Source organism: Apium graveolens, chromosome 11, assembly GCF_009905375.1.
Source record: "Apium graveolens cultivar Ventura chromosome 11, ASM990537v1, whole genome shotgun sequence".
NCBI lineage: Eukaryota > Viridiplantae > Streptophyta > Magnoliopsida > Apiales > Apiaceae > Apium > Apium graveolens.
In genome coordinates, this window is record NC_133657.1 from 177,088,397 (window position 1) to 177,110,084 (window position 21,688).

At 34.7% G+C, this 21,688-nt stretch overlaps 4 protein-coding genes and 1 non-coding gene across 6 annotated transcripts; 3 read left to right on the plus strand and 2 right to left on the minus strand.

Annotated features, from left to right (window-relative positions):
• The first annotated feature begins 1,176 nt into the window (after positions 1-1,176).
• On the plus strand, positions 1,177-3,315 carry LOC141696178 (exocyst complex component EXO70I-like). The gene has a single exon (XM_074500359.1). The coding sequence runs from the start codon at positions 1,177-1,179 to the stop codon at positions 3,313-3,315; it is 2,139 nt and encodes a 712-aa protein (XP_074356460.1).
• Positions 3,316-3,579: 264 nt separating this feature from the next.
• LOC141698633 (pectin acetylesterase 7-like) lies at positions 3,580-6,775 on the minus strand. The gene is made up of 13 exons (XM_074503405.1): positions 6,665-6,775; positions 6,304-6,451; positions 6,096-6,178; positions 5,737-5,866; positions 5,569-5,642; positions 5,378-5,464; positions 4,997-5,121; positions 4,851-4,911; positions 4,681-4,737; positions 4,487-4,564; positions 4,212-4,320; positions 3,956-4,104; positions 3,580-3,812 (listed from the first exon to the last, which is right to left on the minus strand). The coding sequence occupies exons 1-13, from the start codon at positions 6,758-6,760 to the stop codon at positions 3,714-3,716; spliced, it is 1,296 nt and encodes a 431-aa protein (XP_074359506.1). The 5' UTR covers positions 6,761-6,775; the 3' UTR covers positions 3,580-3,713.
• A 4,687-nt stretch (positions 6,776-11,462) lies between these two features.
• On the plus strand, positions 11,463-14,659 carry LOC141697838 (FRIGIDA-like protein 4a). The gene is made up of 3 exons (XM_074502394.1): positions 11,463-12,446; positions 13,069-13,244; positions 13,822-14,659. Exons 1-3 carry the CDS (start codon positions 11,594-11,596, stop codon positions 14,395-14,397), a joined length of 1,605 nt encoding a protein of 534 aa, XP_074358495.1. The 5' UTR covers positions 11,463-11,593; the 3' UTR covers positions 14,398-14,659.
• Positions 14,660-14,850: 191 nt separating this feature from the next.
• TRNAL-CAA (transfer RNA leucine (anticodon CAA)) lies at positions 14,851-14,934 on the minus strand. Its single transcript has one exon. It is a non-coding gene; the product is annotated as a tRNA-Leu (tRNA).
• Positions 14,935-15,032: 98 nt separating this feature from the next.
• Positions 15,033-21,270, plus strand: LOC141697359 (rab escort protein 1). Of its 2 annotated transcripts, XM_074501679.1 has the most exons (10): positions 15,035-15,821; positions 17,944-18,066; positions 18,245-18,344; positions 18,606-18,644; positions 18,733-18,979; positions 19,057-19,132; positions 19,331-19,523; positions 19,779-19,859; positions 20,363-20,471; positions 20,919-21,270. In XM_074501679.1, exons 1-9 carry the CDS (start codon positions 15,088-15,090, stop codon positions 20,465-20,467), a joined length of 1,698 nt encoding a protein of 565 aa, XP_074357780.1. In that variant the 5' UTR covers positions 15,035-15,087; the 3' UTR covers positions 20,468-20,471; positions 20,919-21,270. The 2 variants fall into 2 exon arrangements, with proteins under 2 accessions (XP_074357781.1, XP_074357780.1); XM_074501680.1 differs by lacking the exon at positions 19,779-19,859 and having other exon boundaries at positions 15,033-15,821.
• The last annotated feature ends 418 nt before the right edge of the window (positions 21,271-21,688 follow it).

Sequence of the window (21,688 nt, forward strand, 5' to 3'; positions counted from 1 at the left end):
ATCACTCATATAATTGTTTTTTCTTATTATATGTTCAACTTCTCTGATTAGGTACCCTGCTTTTTTAAACTCTTTTTTATAAATCTGTTTTGCACTGGTAATATCTATTTTTATATCTTGTTTCTACTTGAAAGAGGGTATATTTGTGGTGGCAGATTGCTCTTGGAATTGCATGACATTGCTTAATTTTCTGAAATGCATGCTTATACTTCTCCATCCATCTCACAACACCATATACTAAACACACACACACACACACAGTTCAATGTGCTCCACCATCTATTGTTACTTTTGTTAAAAATTAATTAAGACACACTGCAATTTCGTATGACAAATTTATGTATTAGGTGTCGTCTGTAGCATTTGATTTGAACTCGTTAACCTGAGCATTACAGATGCATACTTCACACTGACTACATTATTATCTAAACTTATAATTGAATCAGTTAGGCCCAGAAATGAAAGATCACGAATAAGCCATTCTGCCTGAAAACTTCTGAGACTGCTTGTTGCAGTTAATATCTTATCATATGCGTAAAATATAGTATTTAGTCAATATGTGTTTTATAGTTCCGTAAAAAAAAAAATTAAAATTACATTTTCTTCGCCTTTTTAAATCCCGGATCTAAGTCCAGTTTCATAATATTAATTAAGAATTGGTTGATTTAGGTGGTACTTCAACTGAGTGGTTGCTTAAATCAGGCACTGGACAGTACTAGTTTTTTATGAAAAAGGAAGAATTAAAAATAATTGTATGTTTTGAAAAAGAGACTCCATTGAAGACTTGTGAGGGTACACAATATACATCATATGCTGACATATGCTTGCTTGGTGGGAAAAAGTCTGGTGGGAGTTGGACTGCAAAGGAAACAAAGATGAGTGAGAGTAAAGCAGAGGCAAATTTGTTGTTAAATTTATAAGTCAAGAACTATGCTTCAACACACACACACACTGTATAACTGGTTGGTAAAATTCTAAGTTGCCTTTTGTTTGAAAGCAAGTTTGGTTTGAATTAAAATGGTGATCAACAACTTGGTTTTGGTGCATGTATGTTTTGGTGAGTTTTGTTGAGAAACTAATGACACAAAAGTTGAGTGAGTGTATTACATAAGATTTTATTTAGCACTTCTATAACTCCATATCATTAATGTGAGGGAGAATAATATTGATTTTGTTATGACAACAGCAGTTGAGTTTGACAGACTCATAGCTGCTAGAGACATTTTAAGGAATGGTATCGAAAAATCAAAAGACATGGCTTACGTTATTAACGAAAGTGGCTGCAGACTGGAGGAGATGAAACAAAGATTGCCAGCACTAGAAGCTTCCATCAAAACGATTGCGCGGAAATGTGAGGTGAACCAATTTCGTGTGGATCATGCTGTTGGCCCTGCTGCTGCTGTATTGAGCGTTTATAATGTAGTCAATCAGCTCCAAAAATGGCTGCTCGTTGCTGATCCGCATGATTCTGATGTATTGATACCTTACATTTCTAAGGTCAAAAGACTGGAAGAAGCCCTCAGGTTTCTCACAGAAAATTGCAAATTAGCAGTTCTGTGGCTAGAAGATGTAGTCGTGCTCTTGGAAAACAATGTTTTACTAGTACAGTACGGCAAACATTATTTTTTCTCCGATCATGTTAGGAAATCTCTGAGAATTCTTCGGGATTTGCAGGCTATGGAAGAACGTTCCCGCCTCGATGAAGGTTTGCTTCATGATTCATTTACAAAGCTGGAAAAAGAATTCAGACATCTCTTGGTTCAAAATACTTACCCTCTCAAACAACAAACAAGCTACATCGACACTAGTACAGTTTCAGTGTTAGCTTATCCCCTCCCTGTCGTTGAGAAGTTGCAACTTATTTTGGAGAGGCTGACTGCTAATAATCGGCTTGACAGATGCATATCTATCTACATAGAGGTTCGGACCCTCAACTTCCAAGCAACATTACAGGCACTTGATTTCGATTACCTCGAGACAACCTCGCTTTCTGAATTTGATAGTCTCCAAAGCATAGAGAGCTACATTGAGAAATGGACTGATGATTTGGAATATGCTGTGAAGCATCTACTGGAGTTCGAATACAGAGCCAGCAATGTTGTATTTGACAAGGAGGTAGTTGGATCAGATGTTTCAAATGAATGTTTTGCCAAGACCGTAGTGAGATGTGGACTATTGCAGGGTTTTATCAAATTTGCAAACGCTATCACCAAAGGGAAGAAAGAAGCAATCAAGCTCCTAAAACTGTTGGATATTTTTGCATCTCTTAACAAATTACGGGTGGATTTTAACAGACTCTTTGGTGGGCAAACCTGTGTGGAGATCCGAACTCAGATGAGAGATCTCATCAAGAAGGTGATCAATGAAGCTTGTGATATCTTCTGGGAACTTCCAACTCAAGTTGAGTCACAAAGGCTGTCCACACCTCCTGCGGATGGAGGTATTCCGAGGCTGTTAAGTTTTGTGGTTGATTACTCTAATGAGCTGTTAAGTGAATACTACAGACCTATATTGACTCAGGTTCTGGAGATTCACTGGAGTTGGAATAATAATCACACCCTCAAGGATGATTTGGAGAAGCAGCGACAGCAATTCCTGTTGAAGAACGAGGAGGTTCACTACAAGAAGATAATAAAGGCACTCGAGCTTAATATACAGGCATGGGGAAGGACATACAAAGACTCAACGCTTTCCTACATTTTCCTGATGAACAGCCACTGGTATTTGTGCAATAACTTGAAGGGCACGGAGATTGGTGATGTGATGGGGGATATATGGTTAAGAGGACAGAAGGAGTGTGTGGAACATTATGCGTCTGTATTTGTGAGAGAGAGTTGGGGAAAACTGGCTCCTCTTTTAACTGATCAGGAAGAGGGTATGCAGGTCTTGTTCTCAGGTGGTGGGACAGCAGTTTTACGTGATTCGATGAAGAGGAGAACTAAAGCCTTTACAGAGGCTTTTGATGAAATGTACAGGAAGCAGTGCCATTGGGTGGTACCTGATCCAGGATTAAGATGGAGGATATGTCAGCTCCTTGTGAGAGCTGTTGTCCCAGTTTATAGCAACTTCATTCTAAGCTGCGTTTCTAATTTGGAGGTGGAGGTGACTGAGAAAGACGGAATTATTAGTCCAACTCCTGCTGGGAAGAGGTGTGTGAGTAACAGCAAAGAGAGCTTGGAGAATATGCTGTGCTCCTTATTTCAGCCCAAGCTAGCAAGGAAGCATAGCACTTCTGCTAAATCCAGGCACCTGATTGGTAAAATCAAGAATGTTGTCACCAACCACTTTCTAACAACTTCTTCTGCTGCTGCCTAATTCATTTGATTCTTATATATAAATATTGTTTATCAACAACATATTGACATCAAACCAAGCCAAGTTGGTGGAATGGAAGACAGAAACAACTTGGTGTGTATATATTTGTTGGATTGGTGGATATGTAACATTGTACATAGACTTTTCTATTTTTTCTAAATTGTACGGAATTATTTTCACGAGGACGTCCTTTTAATCATAATGGTATTATAGTATTAGCAGACACAAGATCATCAAATTTACATAAATTTATCATTTGGTGTCTAGGGTTAATTCTGTAAGTCTTCCAAAAAATTTCAGGAGATAACAGAATGATTTATCAAATGTTGTCCTTACACAAGGAACATTATGTAGTAATTCAAAACAAAACTAATTCATTGTAGGAATGTACTTCAAGGTTACAAAGTTAAACACACCCTGGGTAAATCATTTTCATAATCGATTCTCTGAACTGCAGATTTATCGTAGTACCATTCCCCTAGTGCCTTCGATATTGCCTGCGAAGCAAAACACAAAGAAGTTAAATACATAAATAAAAATAAAGATATATCTGTATTTACACCTTTGCCATCTTTGCCAAGATTCCAAGGCGTGAAATTTTTGCAATACGAACAAACAAAATTTCTTTATAACTTAGTACCTCGTTATGAAGACGAAAACGGGGATCATCTCCATTCCAACTTTGTTGAAGATGATATTGGCAGTGAATTAGGCATGAAGTTATGAACATTCCTCTGAATGAGCTATTAGCTAGTTTAGGCAGTGCATCTAAAAATCCCAATCTGAACTCTGTAGTAAGCATACAGAAATAACAATTAAATGTTTGTAGAGTCAAGAGTATTATTATTTTCATTGAAATATATATAATTAAACATTGATGCATCTATGGCAGTGACCTTTCAATGTTTCCACATGATCAGGCGTCAAACACGTTGTTGTGTTGCTTCTGCAAGTCTCCCAAGATTTAGGCAAATTGGTTAAGTTTGGTGCCAAAATGTTTGCAATCTGTAATGAAGCATTATACCAGAGTACAATGAAACATGTTAAGTACTCGTTTGATTGTATTGGAATCAAATATATGAGAATGCACATATAGAGAGAGTCCGGTTCTTTGAAGAACTGGAGAGCAAATGACTTTATTTGCTTGCTGCATGCAAAATAGCAAACTGACCTTATATGTATCATATGCCGAATTTATGATAAAAAGAGGCGTTTCAACATATGGCAGACTGTACTGGGGATGAAAGCACTGCAATTATACGTACAGCGAAAAAGTTTAATAATCAGGTAACCTGATTCAGGTTGAATGTAGTAATGGATGGACAGATCTGTTGGTTCACTGGTTTGTAGAGTATCTTATCTTACCAAACTCCTTGGCTTCATCTTTAACGTACAAGATTTGGGTAAATTCTTAGCAGAACCCTGGCATAATATAGATCTTTAAGCACTCCTAAAATTACAGTTTGAATATATAGTCCAAAGAATTAATGAATATGTATGATATAGCATGAAATGGAAGGGAGAGAAATGCATACATGTAAGGTGACAATATTATCAAAGTACTTTGCAAAACTGAATCCTCCTAGAACATCTTTCCTGTTATGTAACATCACTGTCATTCAACTAATTATCAACAAATAACAAACCTATAATGCATTTACGGACACAAGATTAAACTCACAGGTGAGGAAAGTAACCAGCGTCAGAAGCACACTTCACACGGGTATTAGTTGATAGGAGAGAGCGGAATTTATCACAATTTAGTACTGCAGCTAATCCACCTGCTGAGCAACCCGAAAGAAGTGCCTATGTAGTATATATTTTGTATACAGACACATATATAAAGTCATGTATATTTTATATATATGCCAAGAATTTGTTTACTGTAATGTATATATGCACATTGCACAGAATCAGGAATAAAATCCTGTTTGTTGTCAGATATTTGTCAGGGTTTAATGCAAGATAATCAGAAGAAACCGAGGATTCAATGACAGTACGAGACATATAGCTATCTTCGCAGAGGGAAGAAATTAACCATCAGAGAAGAGATGTTACATACATTTGATGCATTCTTCATTCCTTTAGCTAGTAAATCTTTTACGACTACATTAAAAATCTTGGCTCCTTTGTAATAAAGTTTGTGAACCTGAATTATCAACAAAAAAGGCATTAAGTTGAAAAATATATAGTCAATCGGTTTTATACTTTAAAAAATATGCAGCTTCAGTTATATTATATATGAGTACTTACTGGGTCGAAATTGTTCCCGGTAAATGAAGCACCATCACAATATCTAACATAAACTCTGTTCCAGTTGTAGAAGTCTGAGATGTTTTAAAGACAATCAAATTTCTACAGCAGATTAGTGTATAATTATTAGCAATAACAGAAAAAGAGTAAGAGTTAAGATGAAATTACAAGGATTAAGTGATTGTTCATTAGATGTCATTCCAGTGAAATTCTTTGGAAACATGTTGGTAGAAGATCCCATGCCATTAAGCAATATTCTGTTTAAGCAATCTTCAGTTGTGTCACACCATCCTCCTCCCTTTCAAAATATAAAATCATTATAAATCATAGTGAGAACAATTGTCGAATACATCTTTTAATGTTATATTATTATGCACTTTCCTAAGAGCGTTGAACAGTTTTTCTCACGGTGTTCTCAACGGGATCACTCCCTATAAATTAATGAAAACACGAATATTTTTATAAAAATAAAAAGTAGTAGCGGTGATCAGAGATGCTGTAGGCAGTTGATAAGAAAGGTGGCTGACCTCAAGAAAGATGAGCCAGTTGTTCACCCCATCACCAAATCCTTTATCGAATTGATATGCAGGCGGGCTTCCATCCAAACAGACTGCACCATTTTTATCAAATTCTATTATACATTGGTATTTGCTTTAAAAAAAATTCGCAAAATTAATAGTTCCATTTCTACTTCTACTCAAGGTCAAATACAACAATTTCACCAAACAACTTTACCTGCTCCTTGTCTCACAGCATAATGAAGATAAGTGAGATTCACCAAACGAGTTACATAAGGGAAGTCAACTCCTCTACCAGAAATGATCATATTGCAAAAAACTAACAATGTATAAATTGCTTGATACAATCTTGTAGCTACCATTCTCTACATTGAAGCAAAAACAAATATAACATGTCAAATGCTTATGAATCTAATCATCACAGATATGAAAATTGAACTACTACTAATAATTAATTTATGCTTCAACTTAAACGATAATACATTGTCTCTAATATGTTATTATGTTGGGAGCGAGAAAAAAATAGTACTAGTACAGTAACATTTAAACAAATCTTGGATAACAAAAATAGTACATACCTCGGAATCTCGACTCAGAAGCCCTTCCAATGTTGAAGAGGTTTTGTGAGCAATGGCCAACTTCTCAGCTTCTCTGTATATGCATATGTAATGCATGTGCGAGTGTGTAAAATTCAGTTGTTAACAAAAGAAGCTTCATTATAAAATAGTTTTTTTGTTAGACTTAGGAGTCAACTTTGTATTGTTTTCTTAGTACAGTCAGCTAGATATTATTCAGATCTAGTACTCCAGTGATCTACTGGCAGAGTGGCAGTAGTCATTGAGTTTACCAATTACCAAGCTAAAGAATGGATTGATAGAAGAACCATTTGAGTTGTGTCGAGGTTAAATAATGGTCATGGATGTAATCGCCCAATCACTCACCTCAGCTGGTTAAAATTTACCACCATAATGTTCTAGGTTCCATTCAAAGTTGATGCTGGGATCTTAAGTTAAGTGTCATGGGTGGGGATGGAGGCCTAGTCTGGTGTCATAGTGTCATGACCTAGATGCAAGATTAGTTGAGGTGCGCCTAAACCGATCCGCACACCTAATTACTAATAACCTGTAGTTGATTTTAATCATCGTTCATGTACAATCCATACTGACGATTGACAAACTGCTCATCGTACATTCCTACCTTTACTCCATTCTTCAAAATAACAAAAAGTTAGGGATCAATACAGTAGGGGATTGTTTGGTTCAATTTATTATGACATATACTATAGATTTCGACAATTTTAGGGGGTGTATTCAACATTGGCGAATCTAGCCTAAAAAAATATCTCAGCTGATTTATTTTTTTTCTCATAGAATAATAGATTATATCAAAATAACCTTGTTGTGGTAAATTGTGGTCGACTATCCGTCTAATTTCTCTAAATTCAACCAAGAAAGATGAAATGGAGCCATGGATTGAGACTTGAGATTTTAGCTCTCCTGGAGTGCTCTTCTTCTGCTGACTCTACCTCTCTCTATTTATGATTCTTTTTTATTGATGAAATGAAATTTTTCAATACGGATTTTTAGTGGCACACAATAAATTGTCAAAATTTAATTGGTTTTTCAATCATAGATATGAACTCCTGTATTTATATCAATTTCACCAATAAAAACACTCTAAATTCATAAAATTTAGTGCTTAATATGTATTAATGTGCACACACTAGACAAATCATTTTTTGAAATCTCTATTTAAATTAGCAAAATTTTACGAAATTTTTTTAATTACTCTAGAATCCGATTAGAATTTAATTTGGCAACGATCGTCTAAAATATATTGATTATTAATTTATTATAACTACCCTTAAAATTCAAATTGAATATCAGAGGGATGGTAGAAGTAGCGGCCCAGTTCCAGTCGCGGAAAAAAAAAATTAGAAAGGGAAAAGATTATCGCGGGGCAAATATATCGAGATAAAAGATAAATATTAATATATTATTGAAAAAGATTTGTCTAGTATATGTTCATGGGGATAAGTTAAACACTAAATACACGACGGATTTGTCCTACGATAATCTTAAAAAGGTAAATATTAAGATAATCTATCAAATTTTAATCCATCAAATACACTAGCAAATCTATCAAATCTTAATATTTATCTTTTATCTCGGTATATTTGCCCCACGATAATTTTTAAAATTATAAATTTTGCTGGGCTCGCTACTTCTACCATCCCTCTGATATTCAATTTGAATTTTAGGGTAGTTATAATAAATTAATAATCAATATATTTTAGATGATTGTTGTCGAATTAAATTCTACGAGAATTCTAGGGCAGTTAAAAAATTTCGTAAAATTTTGCTAATTTAAATAGAAATTTCAAAAAAAACTTCAAAATTTTATGAATTTGGCCAATATTTCTGAACACATCGAATACACTAGCAAATCTATCAGCATCTATTATTTTATCAAATACAGAAAAATTCATGAAATTTTGAATATCACTGGGTTTTAACAATTTTTTTAAAATATAAATTGAATACCAACTATATTTAATAATAGACTTTTTAAAATATAAACTAAATATCCCAAAATTTAATTATTATTTTTTTGTTAATTCTTAGTGAATACACCCCATCAATTCACACGTAATATTTCGTTAACTATTTTCAGAATTTGTAAAACTTAAACCCTAGATTTCGAATTTTAAAGGGTCGTTTAGTTCGTTAGGTGATATCAGGTTATAATCAGGAATCACGTTAAACTAAACTGGTATGTGTTTGGAACTTGATATTTTATATCACATGTTTGGTTTAAAAATAGGATGAAAATGATACCTTATCTGGTGTTTGATTGATAAGCTATTTGGAATTAAGAATTAAAAGACATTTTATTATTTTTTTGTTAATTTATTATTTTAATATTAAAAAACTAAAATTATACACGGTCACTTGATTTACTCATAATTATTAATAGAGTTTTTTTTTGAAAAATACCGTAGGCTAAAAACATTTTTACAAAAATTCTATAATTTTTTTTAAAAAAATTTGCAAAATTATTTTTTCATTTGCAAAAATATTATTTTCCAATTTTTTTTGCGAAAACGTGGTTTAATACAACTTGATTCAACTATATGCAATATTCGACGAATTTATGCAACTCCATGTACCTCATGTAACCTCAACTGTAAAATAAAATACTCGATTCAACTACTTGCATGTCTGCTTGATTTTAATTGATTTCATATTTTTACAAAAAAAAATCAGAAGATAGCAAAATTATAAAACGACATTTAGGAAAAGTTAGTATTTTTGCTAATTTTTCTTATTAAAATATGATATTATAATTTTTTTTACCTAGTATCTATAAAAATAAAATATACATTCATATTTTTTATTCATCAGTATTGAAATTTGAGCTAAAAAAAGAATCACACTTTAGTTAAAGAAAAAAGGCACATGTCCTCTCTTGTAGAGAGACAAGGGAAGAAGGGAGGAAGAAAGGAGGCGGGGCCCGGGAAGCAAAGCGAGAGAAAGAAAATGAAAAATAAAATAAAATTCATGTAATGACTAATGAGTCGAGTCCTTTGTGATAAATGATATCAAAGAGTTTGATTTATGTTATATCACCTCATATTCACATGTATTTCTAAACTCGATACCTTATAGATTTGAGGAATAGATTTTAAAATAATTTGTTTTTAACAAAACACATGATATGAATTTTATCTATTACGGTCTCATAGCTCGTATCCTATATTATTGAATCAAATACCCCTAAAAGGGAGAAAAATAAAGGAATGGTAAGTAATAAAAGGGTTTCATTTTCACTTGTAATTACATTCATGCGAAATTAAAATACCGAAAGTAAGTGAAGCGTTTAAAATAAAATATAGGAGAGTAAGTAAAAGAGTTTTAGCTTTATTGTAATTGTGTGAATAGTAAGTTAAGTAATTTCAATCATTATTGTACTCTTGTGTTTTAAAATTTAGAAAAAGAAAAGTTAATGAATATAAATTTAATATATTCTGTTTCAGTTTTTCCACTTCAAAAATCTAATAAAAGTATTAATTTTTCTTACCACTTCCATTTTTTTTAAAAAACTTGGAAGCAGGGTGTACTCCAAAAAGAAAATTTGAAAGGAAAGGAGTTTCCAGAGGAAAGGGAAGGGAGCACTGTAGACATGACAATTCATTCGTGTTACATATTTTCGTATTTCGTGTATTTGAATGTCAAGTATAAAATCGATATGTTTAAGATTTGTATAGTTTTGTTTTGTATTATTGTTTGTCATATTTTTCGTGTAAAATTGAATATTAATAGTAATTGAAATAAATAAATCAAATATAAAAATTTTACATAAAAGTTTTACAAAATATATTAAAAATATATATTTAGATCACATTTATATACATTTTATAAAATTAAATTATTATTTTAAAAAATATATATATAAATACATCTATTATAAATATACATGTATCCATTATAAATATTAATATTTATTTGTAATATTTATTTATATCGTATATTTCGTGCCGTGTCGTATACATGAAGGGAAAACACAAAAACGACACAAAATCTCGATTATATAATTTCGTGTTCGTGCATTTTGTGACATGTACTAAAAAAACACAAATACTAATTTTTTGTGCCGTGTCCAAAATTACGGGATTTAGGATACGGTGGGCAACTATGAAAGACCAAGCTAAATTTTATTATTTTATATTTAAAATTAAATATATTTTTAATATATATGATTAAATGGTATCACTTAATCTTAAAAAAATATATTTTTTTCTTAAACATTAATTAACAATATATTTCATTTTTTGCTTAAATCATAATTTTTTCAACCGACCGCGTTTATTTTAGATTAAACAATCATTACTCCGTTCTTCTAAAAAAAAGTAATTTTAGTCGTAAGTTTTGGTGACAAGTATTTAATGTGTCTGTTTGGGAAATCTTAAAATAAATAACTTATTACTTAAATCGAATAAGTGACTGATAAGTGATAAGTTAATAAATGCTTATAAGTTATATAAGTGTTTGAATAATTTAACTTATAAGTTACAATTTTTTTTATTTAAATGAATTAAAATAAATAATTTTTAAATATAATTATCTTAATTTATATAATTTAAGTTTGATTAACATTTTAAAAGTATATTTTTAAACTAAAATTGATAAAAAAATAAAAAATAATTTGATAAAAAGTATGTCGTTACTAAAATTCAACTTATCAGCTTATAAATTGTAAATTCAACTTATAAGTTAAGTCGACAAACACTCGTTACGGTCTTATAAGCCAATAACCAAACATGCCCAATATATTAGTAGTAGTATAATTTAACTTACTGATTATTGGACAGCTACATAGTTTGCCAGTTTGCCTGATAAACAACAGTCCGCCAAACACATCTTGTGAAACTCGTGTTTCTCCAGACCAAACACAAAGTACAACCTTAATTAGGGTTTAACAATCTCCTCTCAAACACAGAGACAGACATGGCTACAGATTACATAATCAACCCAGATAAAATCCAAACATTCTTCACCCAAATCGAGGAACACAAAAACCTCTTATCCTCAATCACAGATTTCCACAAAACCTTAACAACCCACTTCACTTCTTTGTCTGAAACCCTAGCTCAAAAATCCCGGAATCTTGATTCCCAAATTGAATCATTCAATACCCACTCCAAGAAATCACTTCAATTGTTAGAAAACCGTGAAAATTCGATAACCGAGAGAGAGGCGAGTTTGGTTGCTAGAATTAATGAGCAGAAGAGTGTTTCGATATCGAGTATTGAGAGTGACAATGTAGGTAGGAATTTAGGTGAGTTTTTGAGAATGTACTTTAGGAGAATGGATGGGAGTGGGTTGGTTAAGTTTTTGTTAGCGAAAAGGAAGGAGTCGGTAGCGTTGAGGTCGGAGCTTGGGAGTGTTGTGGAGGAGGCGGTGGATCTGTTTGCGTTGGTTATTGATGTTGTGGAGGAGTTTGTGGGGTTGAAAATTGAAGGGGCGGTTGGAATGGCGGATAGGAGGTGGGCTTGTGGGTTGTTGATTCAGGTTGTGGTGCCGGTTGAGGAGGGGAAAGTAGGGGAGGTTGTGGTTGGGAGGAGTTTGAAGGAACGGGCGGTGAAGGTGTTGGAGAAATGGAAGGGGATGTTGGGTGGTGGAGGAGAGAGTGGGGTTGGTGCGGGGGAGGCTTCTATGTTTTTGCAAATTGTTTGTGGGTTTGGGTTGAGGGATAGGTTTGAGGAGAAGTTTTTGAGGAGTATGGTTTTGGAGTTTGCGGGGAGGAGGGATATGGCTAAGATTGCTGCTGCTTTGGGATTCACGGGGGAGAAAATGACCGGTATGGATTAAATTTTATGCGATATTTTGTTATCTGCTGTGTAAATTTTTCGGATTCGTAAATTTTACTGACATTAATATGATGGTTGTATTGGTAATGTATGCTAATGCTCATTTGACCATGTGTTAGGAATTTTAACTGAAACTATTGCTTGATACTTATGATTTTTGAGATGACATTATCTTTGATAATTTTAATTTGTAACATGTGGAGGGGTTTACTTGGTGTGTGCATATACGAACAATTGACTCTAAACTTCTATGATACAGTGTATTAGCTTTAATTACAGTATGAAACACATGTTTATGTATATTTTCTTTGCTTAAAGAAAAATTTACTTTATCTAATATGCATAACATAACTAATTCATATTGAGGAGAAATTAATGCAAATATTGTCTTAAGCCTTATGACCTTACCAACTGATTGTTGGGAGTATTGATGCTTATATATATTTTAAGGCTTTGCGGTTAGTCCTGTGCTTTAAATTATGAAAGTTTTATTTTCGATCTCATTGACATATTTAGGCAAACACGATTAACTCATTTATGTCAAACTAATTGTAACACTGGGATTGATTCTCTTTTACACTTCTTGATGAACCTTGATGGTTTTGTTGTCAGATATTATTGATGAGTTGGTAAAGAGTGGAAAGGAGGTTGAAGCTGTGTATTTTGCTACCGAGTTTGGTTTAACCGAGCAGTTTGCTCCAACTTCTTTACTCAAGTTTCATCTCAAAAACATCAGAAAAAATGCTAATGCTGTATCGAAGAATGGGAAGTACAGTGCAGCTGCAGTGGTAAATTGACTCTGTATTCCTTTTTATACGTTCACCAATATTTTCATCTAGCTTTTTGGATTCCTCTTGGATGTTTGAACCTGATCCGAGCGACATAGATTGTTTTTATTACCCTTATACACAAGTACTACTAACAATTAGACTTCTAATACTATTTAGCCGCCAGTACCGCTTAGTCCTGACTCCTGATAAAAGGGCATTTATTCCTGAAGATGGTTATTTCTGGACAAGTTAGTAGGCAATGCATGCACCAGTCTATATATGCAGGGCCCTTTTACAACTGAAGTTGGTTCTGGTGGTTTTTGTACCCGCCCATTCTTGTCTTTTCCATCTAAGCAGCACAGTCACATGATTTAGCTAAAAAAATGACTTAAGTTAGTCCATTACTCCTTTGTGACAGCTGGTGAAAAATTTAAATTGAACCTCCTAATATTCTCCCAACACATGCATATGCATGAGGTGCTCCAGGTTCCTGTTGCAACCGATAGTTTTGGTTAATGTTGCGGTATAGCTGTATAATTAATTGATATTGCCCAGTGTTTGATTTTTTTTTCCTTCATGCCCTATTATATTTCAGGAAGAGGCCAACAACCTAGAGATGATTGCAACTAAAGCTATCATTAAATGTGTGGAAGATCACAAGCTTGAATCACAATTCCCTACAGACAGTCTGAAGAAGCGAATCACACAGTTAGAGAAAGCGAAGGCTGAGAAGAAGAAGAATGCGTCATCTGCGAGCAAGCCTTCTAACAAGAGGGCACACGGAGGAAGTTCCAAAGGTGGTGGTGGGGTTGGCCCATCCTCCAGGCCTCCTAAAGCTGGCAGAATATCTAATACATCTCCTGCTTTACGTCAGAGGATTCCTTCGCAGATACATCATGCCCCAGCTGCCAGATATGCTGCCCCATATAGCTATCCAAGCCCAAGTTTGTATGATGTTCCTGGCACTCCGTCATATGCATCAGCATATGGCGGGCCGCGCATCAAGAGCCCTGTTGGACTTCAACACGCGTATGCAACGCCGGATGTAGGAGTAGCAGGTGTTCGGGCAGGCACATCTTATGCTGGACAGGGGTCATACGGAGGACAGAGTAACTATGCTGCATATGATTATCCTCCAGCTTCTGCATACCCACCTACGTACCCTCAGTAGTTTAAGGAATAGCGGAGGATGGAGCATCAGTTGTGCTCTGCTAGCATTATGCAATTGCTGTTTCAGTGTTTCACATTGGAGGAGCTTTAGAATGTTTTTTTTCCTCAATGCGTAATGATGCAATTACTATAGAAGGCTTTATTAGGCCTCAATCCACAATATCTGTTTTTTCTTTCCTTCTGAATAGGCATCCTTGGAAGTCATAATGATTCTGAAGATGTATAAATGACTCAAGTTAGTATTAACCATGTCTTTTTATCGTTGTAATATGTTCAGTAATTGTAGTCTGACAAGAACAAAACTATATTTTGACAAAAAAAATATGTTAATTGCTAACCATTTATTACAAAACAGGGTCATAATCTTCAATTATTTTAGTCAATAGCAAGTAAAGAACAGAAAACAACCATACTATAATTGTAGCACAAAAAATAAAAAGAAAAAAAAGTCGGTTGTCAGAAGTGGGATTTGAACCCACGCCCTCTCTCGAAGACCAGAACTTGAGTCTGGCGCCTTAGACCACTCGGCCATCCTGACTACATGAAATTAATGTGCTTTAACACAATTATAACCTATTCCAACTTAGCATCTGTTTCTGTTACAGAACACTTTTTTAAAATTGAATAGAACTACTACAAGCATGAAGCATCTTAAAATCACACACGCCAACAGTAACACCAAGCGAACACCATGGCTGAACATGATGAAACGACGTCGTTTCCACCAATCGAACCCACAACTTTCGACCTAATCATCATTGGCACCGGCCTGCACGAATCAATCATCGCCGCCGCCGCTTCCGCTGCCGGAAAATCCGTCCTCCACCTCGACTCCAACGCCTTCTACGGCAGCCACTTCGCCTCTCTCTCCCTCTCCGATCTCTCTTCCTTTCTCACTCTCCCTCCCTCTCTCCCAATCTCTCCCCAAAATCTCGTCTCCCTCCCAAACTCTCCCCAAAATCTCGTCTCCCTCCCAAACTCTCCCCAAAATCTCGTCTCTCTCCCTCTCCAAACTCGAAACCTCTACTCCGATGTTTCGATATCGAAAAGCGGAGAAATTGAAGACGAGAGGAGATACAGTGTTGACTTGGCAGGACCTAGGGTTTTGTTTTGTGCTGACCTGGCAGTTGACTTGTTGTTGAAGTCAAGTGCTAATCAGTATATGGAGTTTAAGAATGTGGATGAGTGTTTGATTTGGGAAGGTGAGAAAGGGTTTAGGAATGTTCCGGATTCACGGAGCGCGATTTTTAAGGATAAGAGGTTGGATTGGAGGGAGAAGAATCAGTTGATGAAGTTTTTTAAGTTAGTGCAGAGGCATCTTAGTGAGGAAGAGGGGGAAGGTAGTGAGAGGATTTCGGATGAGGATTTGGAGAGTCCGTTTGCCCAGTTTTTGAATAGAATGATGTTGCCGGCTAATATTAAATCGTAATTTTCTCAGCTTTTTGTTAATGTGAATTGTTTTTGGTGGTTTTCGGAAATGTTTGTTGATTTTAATCGTGATGCATTGCGTAGCTGTTAAATATTGTTAATTGGAATTATATAGTATATTGTTAATCGCTGTTTGTTGAACTTAGAAAATATTTTACATCTATGTGCATTTGGAATTTGGAATGCAACTAGGTGATCAAAATTTAATTGGCAACCCACGAGCTTGTTTTCCTATATTTGTTTCAGATTTTAACTTTGTCACTATTAAAGTGTAAATAACAACTAAGCCTTATTCAGTATTCACCAAGGGCAGATTAACTGGATGCCAAATTGAGTACCCCTGCCCGCCATTGCTTTCATTGAAGAGTTATCAGAATTGTAATATGTTACTTGGTTGATTCAGTTTGCTGCAAGACGACTGCATAGACTATATGTGTGTGTGTGTGTCAAGAATACTCAGCCTGCTGTTTATAAGATTACCTTTGGATGAGACTCAAAATTCCGTAAGTTCTCTTTTAGAACTACGTAATCATTGCAACTCAAAAATTGCAGAGATGAATGGTAGTGAGTTGAATTATGGTTGGCATAGTGCAGCTGAATAACAGACAAGAATCAAGGTTCATAGTCTGAAACCGATGGTAGTATTTTATATATTCTGTTTTATGCTTATCAAGTACTCTCTTCTTAAATTCAATCATTTGTTCAAGAAGGTAACTTGAACTATGTTACCCAGACTCGGGCACTGGTGTCGGACACGGGTGCACATCCAAGTATCGGATACTTATTACTTGGTTTTAAAGAAATTAGGGTTTGTGGATACGGATCCGAAATTAGACACGGTCTGGGGATTCAGCCTATAACCATAACATAAGTGACGTTATACATATCTTTTACTTATTTAAAATAGTGTCCTTAATCAATAAACATGTACAAAATTATAAATTTGCAGTATAACATGAAAATAGTCATATGTGGACATTACTGTCTAAAAACAAATTGGTGAGGCCTTATAAATTATTCTGAACTATATTTTCTCTAAGTTGAAGTGTTTGATTTATATACGAAGGATCCGACTCAGATCCCATACCGTCATCCATGTCATGTCCGGTCGACATGGGTATGAGGGCATATATGAAGAGTCGGGTACTGGAGATCATGAACCTTCTTACCAATTGCAACAACATTTCTTATCCTTGTAATTAATTCCTAGATCGGATGAAACTAACAAAACATTTATTTATGTGAAGTGAAAACTAGCAAGCAACAACAAAACTAACTAGCTTCTAACAATGTAGAATACCCAATGTTTTTATTTTGTCAGTTATGTCTGAAAATACTTAAGTACTAGTAGCGCTAACCTATTGGATATCTCTTATGTATGAAATGATACATGATTGATGATACTATAATTTTTTTTCTTCTTTTTATGTACAATTTGTGTGGATACTCCACACAGACACACGTGGTGTGTTTTAGTTCCTATATTGTAGTGCGCTTCTCTGCATTGAAATGTGCATTGTGCACCTTCTGCTTAAGCTGCAGAGGGACCTGTGAGCTTCAGTTTGCTTTTTTTACTCCTAGTAACTAATGAATTTAGGGTCAATTAGGTAAGGATTGAATGTTGGGTTATTTATTTAAAACAATTATGCTGTTTTGTATTAAATTGTTTGTATGCAGCCCCATGTCAGATAGAATTTGTTTAGGGTCCCTGACTAATCATAATGTGTTGCCTATCTTCCCTTGTTTATTAAATAAATTTTAATTGCTGTTTTCCACTTCTACAATCTGCTTCTCTACTAGTTACATATTAAGAGTTGATAACATCTGCTTATTTAATTTTAATCTCAGTGATTGTATAAAATGCATGGGTCTTATTATGTTAGTTGTATCCTTGAATTTCCATAAGTTGACTGTTGGACCTTTTTTGGGGTGGTTTTCCTTGGCCTTCCGCTTGCCTTCACATATTTACTTCAACTTTTGGGTTTTTTTATTATCTTCTTCGTCTATTCTCTGTTGGCTTTATCAGGTCTGGAATATTATTCAGTCCTTGACTTCCTATTCAGCATATGTGATATACCTCATTCTTTTTTTTAAAAAAAATTCTTCGTTTGGCATGTAGGATAATTCTTTATGCAATAGCTATGGCAGATTGTGATCAAGACCTCACGGAAATAAAGATCGAGGTTCTCAAAACAAAAGAAGGAATTAAGCGTTTAGCACTTTACAACTCATCAGTTGGCAGGTTATTACTGTTTATTAGCTTAACCACAATTGATATTTTAGTTGTACTTTGTTTTCGAGAATCGGGATCTGTGGTTCCTAAATATTGATAGTAACTTCTCTTCTGATACCATAATCTCTTGTGTGATGATTTCTATCTACGTAAGCTTACACAATCTTTATATGGCTCTGAAATACAGATTTCCCAATGCACTTGGGGCTTTGATTTATCCCATTTATGGCCAAGGAGAATTGCCACAAGCGTTCTGTCGTCGTGCTGCTGTGAAAGGTTGTATTTATGTAAGTTCCATTAATATTCTTTCTTATTTTCTTGCTTTAGATGCGGGAGGGAGTTTTAGTACTGCTGCCTAGGCAGTTGTTTTTAACTTGCTACTGCAACATGGCTAAGCTTGAGTTTATAAGTATGCATATCCACTTGTTATATTTTTTTACCTAAATATGAATTTGGCCCCTTGTAGTATTAACTAATTATTTCTACTTAAATTAAATTGGCATATTTGTGTGTGAGTCTGCTCTTAACTTCTGATTTTTCCCATACAGGTTCTGCGAATGCCTGTGATTGCACTGCTTTTAGATGAGGTGTGTTTATCTTATTCCCGACTTGCATTGAAAACATTTTTTGCTTATTGGACACGCATACTCCATGTTTAGCTCAATTTTTTTTCAGGACAGTAAGAGTTACAAAGGTGTTAAGTTGTCTTCTGGGCAAGACCTGTTCAGCCAAAAGCTGGTCCTGGATCCTTCATTTGTAATTCCTTCAGGGATGGCAAATACCTCATTAGATATTCTTCAAGATAGCCCTGTCATTTTTGGCTCGAAGAATATTTACCAAAAGGTGGCTAGAGGAATCTGCATTGCAAAGGCTCCGTTGAAGCCAAATGTATCCAGTTGTCTGGTGTTTTTTCCTCCTGGATGTGAGATCAATGTCTTAACTAAATTGTAGTTTTTTTAAAATCAAGATAGCTTATTAGTTGATTATGTTTCTCTTTAGCTCTGTATCCTGAGCAGGTGTCAACCCTACGAGTTCTCCAGCTTGCTAGCAATATCGCTGTTTGTCCTTCTGGCATGTGAGATACCCCTCTGTTTGTGTGTTTATCTCTATCTCTCTTTCTCGTTATATTGTTGCTGTTACTGGTAGAAAATACTATCAGTACCGAATTTGTGAATGTAAAGACACTAGATTTGTTACAAGCAGAATATTATACAAATTTCCCCTTTATTTAAGAACTTGCACTAGTTAACTTAGAGTTCTTTTATCTCTTCAGGTTCGTGTTCCACATTTCCGCTTTGTGTGAGGATGCCGTTGAAGGAAAAAAGTTACTCAATGCTGCTGTAAATGCTCTTTTTCCAGATCCTAGTATAAGACCCATGGATATTTCCAAGGAGGAAAATGAAGATTTGGAAGAACTTCAGCCCACATTACTCTGGCATGCATTATATATACAGGAACTGTCTATGGTTAGCCCCACCTTCCCATTTCTGCATATGTGGCGTGCATGGTAGTATATGTCGGTCTCTGCTTCTTATTAGCCATCATTTTGTATTTATATCTTAAAGCAATATGCATGTGTCTGTTTTTGTCTGTAGTTTAAAGGATTATGACTATCTTAAGTCTTCCATCATGTATATTGTCTAAAGCTGCAATAGGAGCAAGTCAATATCTTAGCTTTCTTCATTTAAAGCAACATTAATTTGCTTGCGACGTTTGTCTAGGCTTCAGTTGGATCTATCAGTTCTATGCCAATGCCAGATATGAATCTTAATTACAATGATGCCATTGAAGCTACTGCAAAGGTGAAATTTCTCAAGAATGTTTCCATATCAAAACTTTTTTAACTTAATCATGCATCTTACTTTGGCGAAGCTCTCTTTTAGAGCATCTCTCATAAAGGTTGCTGAAGTAGTTGCCAACCATCGACAGGTCACTAATATATTTTATATATTTTTTATTCTCTCTCATCTATATTACATTATTACTCTTGCCGACTTTTATTCAAATTCTACTACAATAATAAGATGGGAAAAAATAAAAAATGTGTGTAGCTATATGTGTGATTTTGGGCAACAGTATGTGTTTTAACTTTTAATTAGTCTGGGAAGTTGCCAACTTTTGGCAACATGGGGTGACAACCTTACCATACAACTCTAGTGGGTTGACAACCAAAGGAGCCATGCACATAAGCATTGAAGCCTCTTGGCAACCCTTTTTGGAGATGCTCTTATTGACATGTTATTTATGTTCTGGCTTACATATCTGTATGGCCTCATCAGATCTGTTATTTTACCAAAATTTGCAGATTTATCAGATGATGTATCCTAATGAAGAATTCTTCCCGGAGACGAAGACATCTGATATCCCCGAGGACAATGATGATATTAAGACAGAGACAGAACCTCAGTAGTCTGGTACGTGGCTCCTGAATATTAATTGTTTCTCCATTTTTTTTCTAAAATTAATTTCACTTTTTCTGGTGATGAGGCTCCCCCCCTCCCCGGTTTGTGGGGCCTGATATATAAAATAGCAATAGTTTCTCAAGGTTTTTCGTCTTCTCACATGAACTATTTTTAATGAAGTGGATTCATTTGAATTTTGAACACCCACAAGCCACAACAAGTCAACAGTGTTGTTTTCTATGTATGATATCATATGTGCAGTACTGGTGCATAATATCTACATTACTACTTGGTAGTAAATTTAAAATGCTACCATATATATGTGTGTGTGTGTGTGTCCATATATATATTTTTTAATCTGCAGCAAGTAGTAGCATCATGAATTGATAACAGAGAATCTGTATTCTGTAGAGACAAAAAATTGTATTTTTTGTGATATTTGTGCATTGGTTATTACAGGATAGCGACGCTCTTGAGTATATTTTTGAAATTTACGAGGTTGAAGAGATGCTTTTGAAGAAAGAGTAGATATTGACCAGATTGAAGGATAGCGATGCCCTTGAGTATATTTTTTGTCCTAGAAGTGTATCCGAATGATGACAAGGAAGAAAGTGATGTACAAATATTGACCCTCCCGTGTTTCCTCTCTTACAAGGGGAAGTGATTATCGTTGAAATTACGTTACATTCTTAGGCGACTTGATTGACTTGTATCATATATATACATGCGCAGTACAGTTGAACATTATGTAAATCTACAATTTGTATAAACTTTAATTACCGAATGAGAATATTTCCTGCTTGAAGTTTTATCCCTTGTTTATAACTCTTAACTGAGTACATTTGTTACTGGAATGTACAATGCATACGGCATTTTATGCATTTGTTACCTATCATATAACCATTTATATGTTCTAATCTTAATTAGGTTACCTCGGTAGACTGTTCTGTGCATTTTTTTTATATATATGGGTTAATTGCATTGTGTAACCCTTTCGTTTGGATCATTATTATTTTGGTACCTATAGTTTGTATATTTGCACTTCGCACCCAGGACATGTTATGGCGCTGCATATTGCACCCAGATGACCGACTTCAGTTAGCGTGTACTTTATTTTTACTATTCATAAATCTATTCTTTTTTATATCTATTTTTTTTCTTTAGATTTTTTTTGTTTTTTATGAAGACATATACACCCCCACTGTTTTTCCCAAACTTAAGTGTTTATG

Excerpts from the sequence above, each read along its gene's own strand:
- LOC141696178 (XM_074500359.1), top strand. The coding sequence starts at position 1,177 with ATGACAACAGCAGTTGAGTTTGACAGACTCATAGCTGCTAGAGACATT.
- LOC141698633 (XM_074503405.1), bottom strand. The coding sequence starts at position 6,760 with ATGCATTACATATGCATATACAGAGAAGCTGAGAAGTTGGCCATTGCT. Across the intron at positions 5,867-6,095 it reads ACTGGCTCATCTTTCTTGAG|GGAGGAGGATGGTGTGACAC; the intron begins GTCAGCCACCTT and ends ATATTTTGAAAG. Across the intron at positions 5,465-5,568 it reads CCGGGAACAATTTCGACCCA|GTTCACAAACTTTATTACAA; the intron begins GTAAGTACTCAT and ends TTGATAATTCAG.
- LOC141697838 (XM_074502394.1), top strand. The coding sequence starts at position 11,594 with ATGGCTACAGATTACATAATCAACCCAGATAAAATCCAAACATTCTTC. Across the intron at positions 12,447-13,068 it reads CACGGGGGAGAAAATGACCG|ATATTATTGATGAGTTGGTA; the intron begins GTATGGATTAAA and ends TTTTGTTGTCAG. Across the intron at positions 13,245-13,821 it reads AGTACAGTGCAGCTGCAGTG|GAAGAGGCCAACAACCTAGA; the intron begins GTAAATTGACTC and ends ATTATATTTCAG.
- LOC141697359 (XM_074501679.1), top strand. The coding sequence starts at position 15,088 with ATGGCTGAACATGATGAAACGACGTCGTTTCCACCAATCGAACCCACA. Across the intron at positions 18,980-19,056 it reads GGTGTTTTTTCCTCCTGGAT|CTCTGTATCCTGAGCAGGTG; the intron begins GTGAGATCAATG and ends GTTTCTCTTTAG. Across the intron at positions 19,133-19,330 it reads GCTGTTTGTCCTTCTGGCAT|GTTCGTGTTCCACATTTCCG; the intron begins GTGAGATACCCC and ends TTATCTCTTCAG.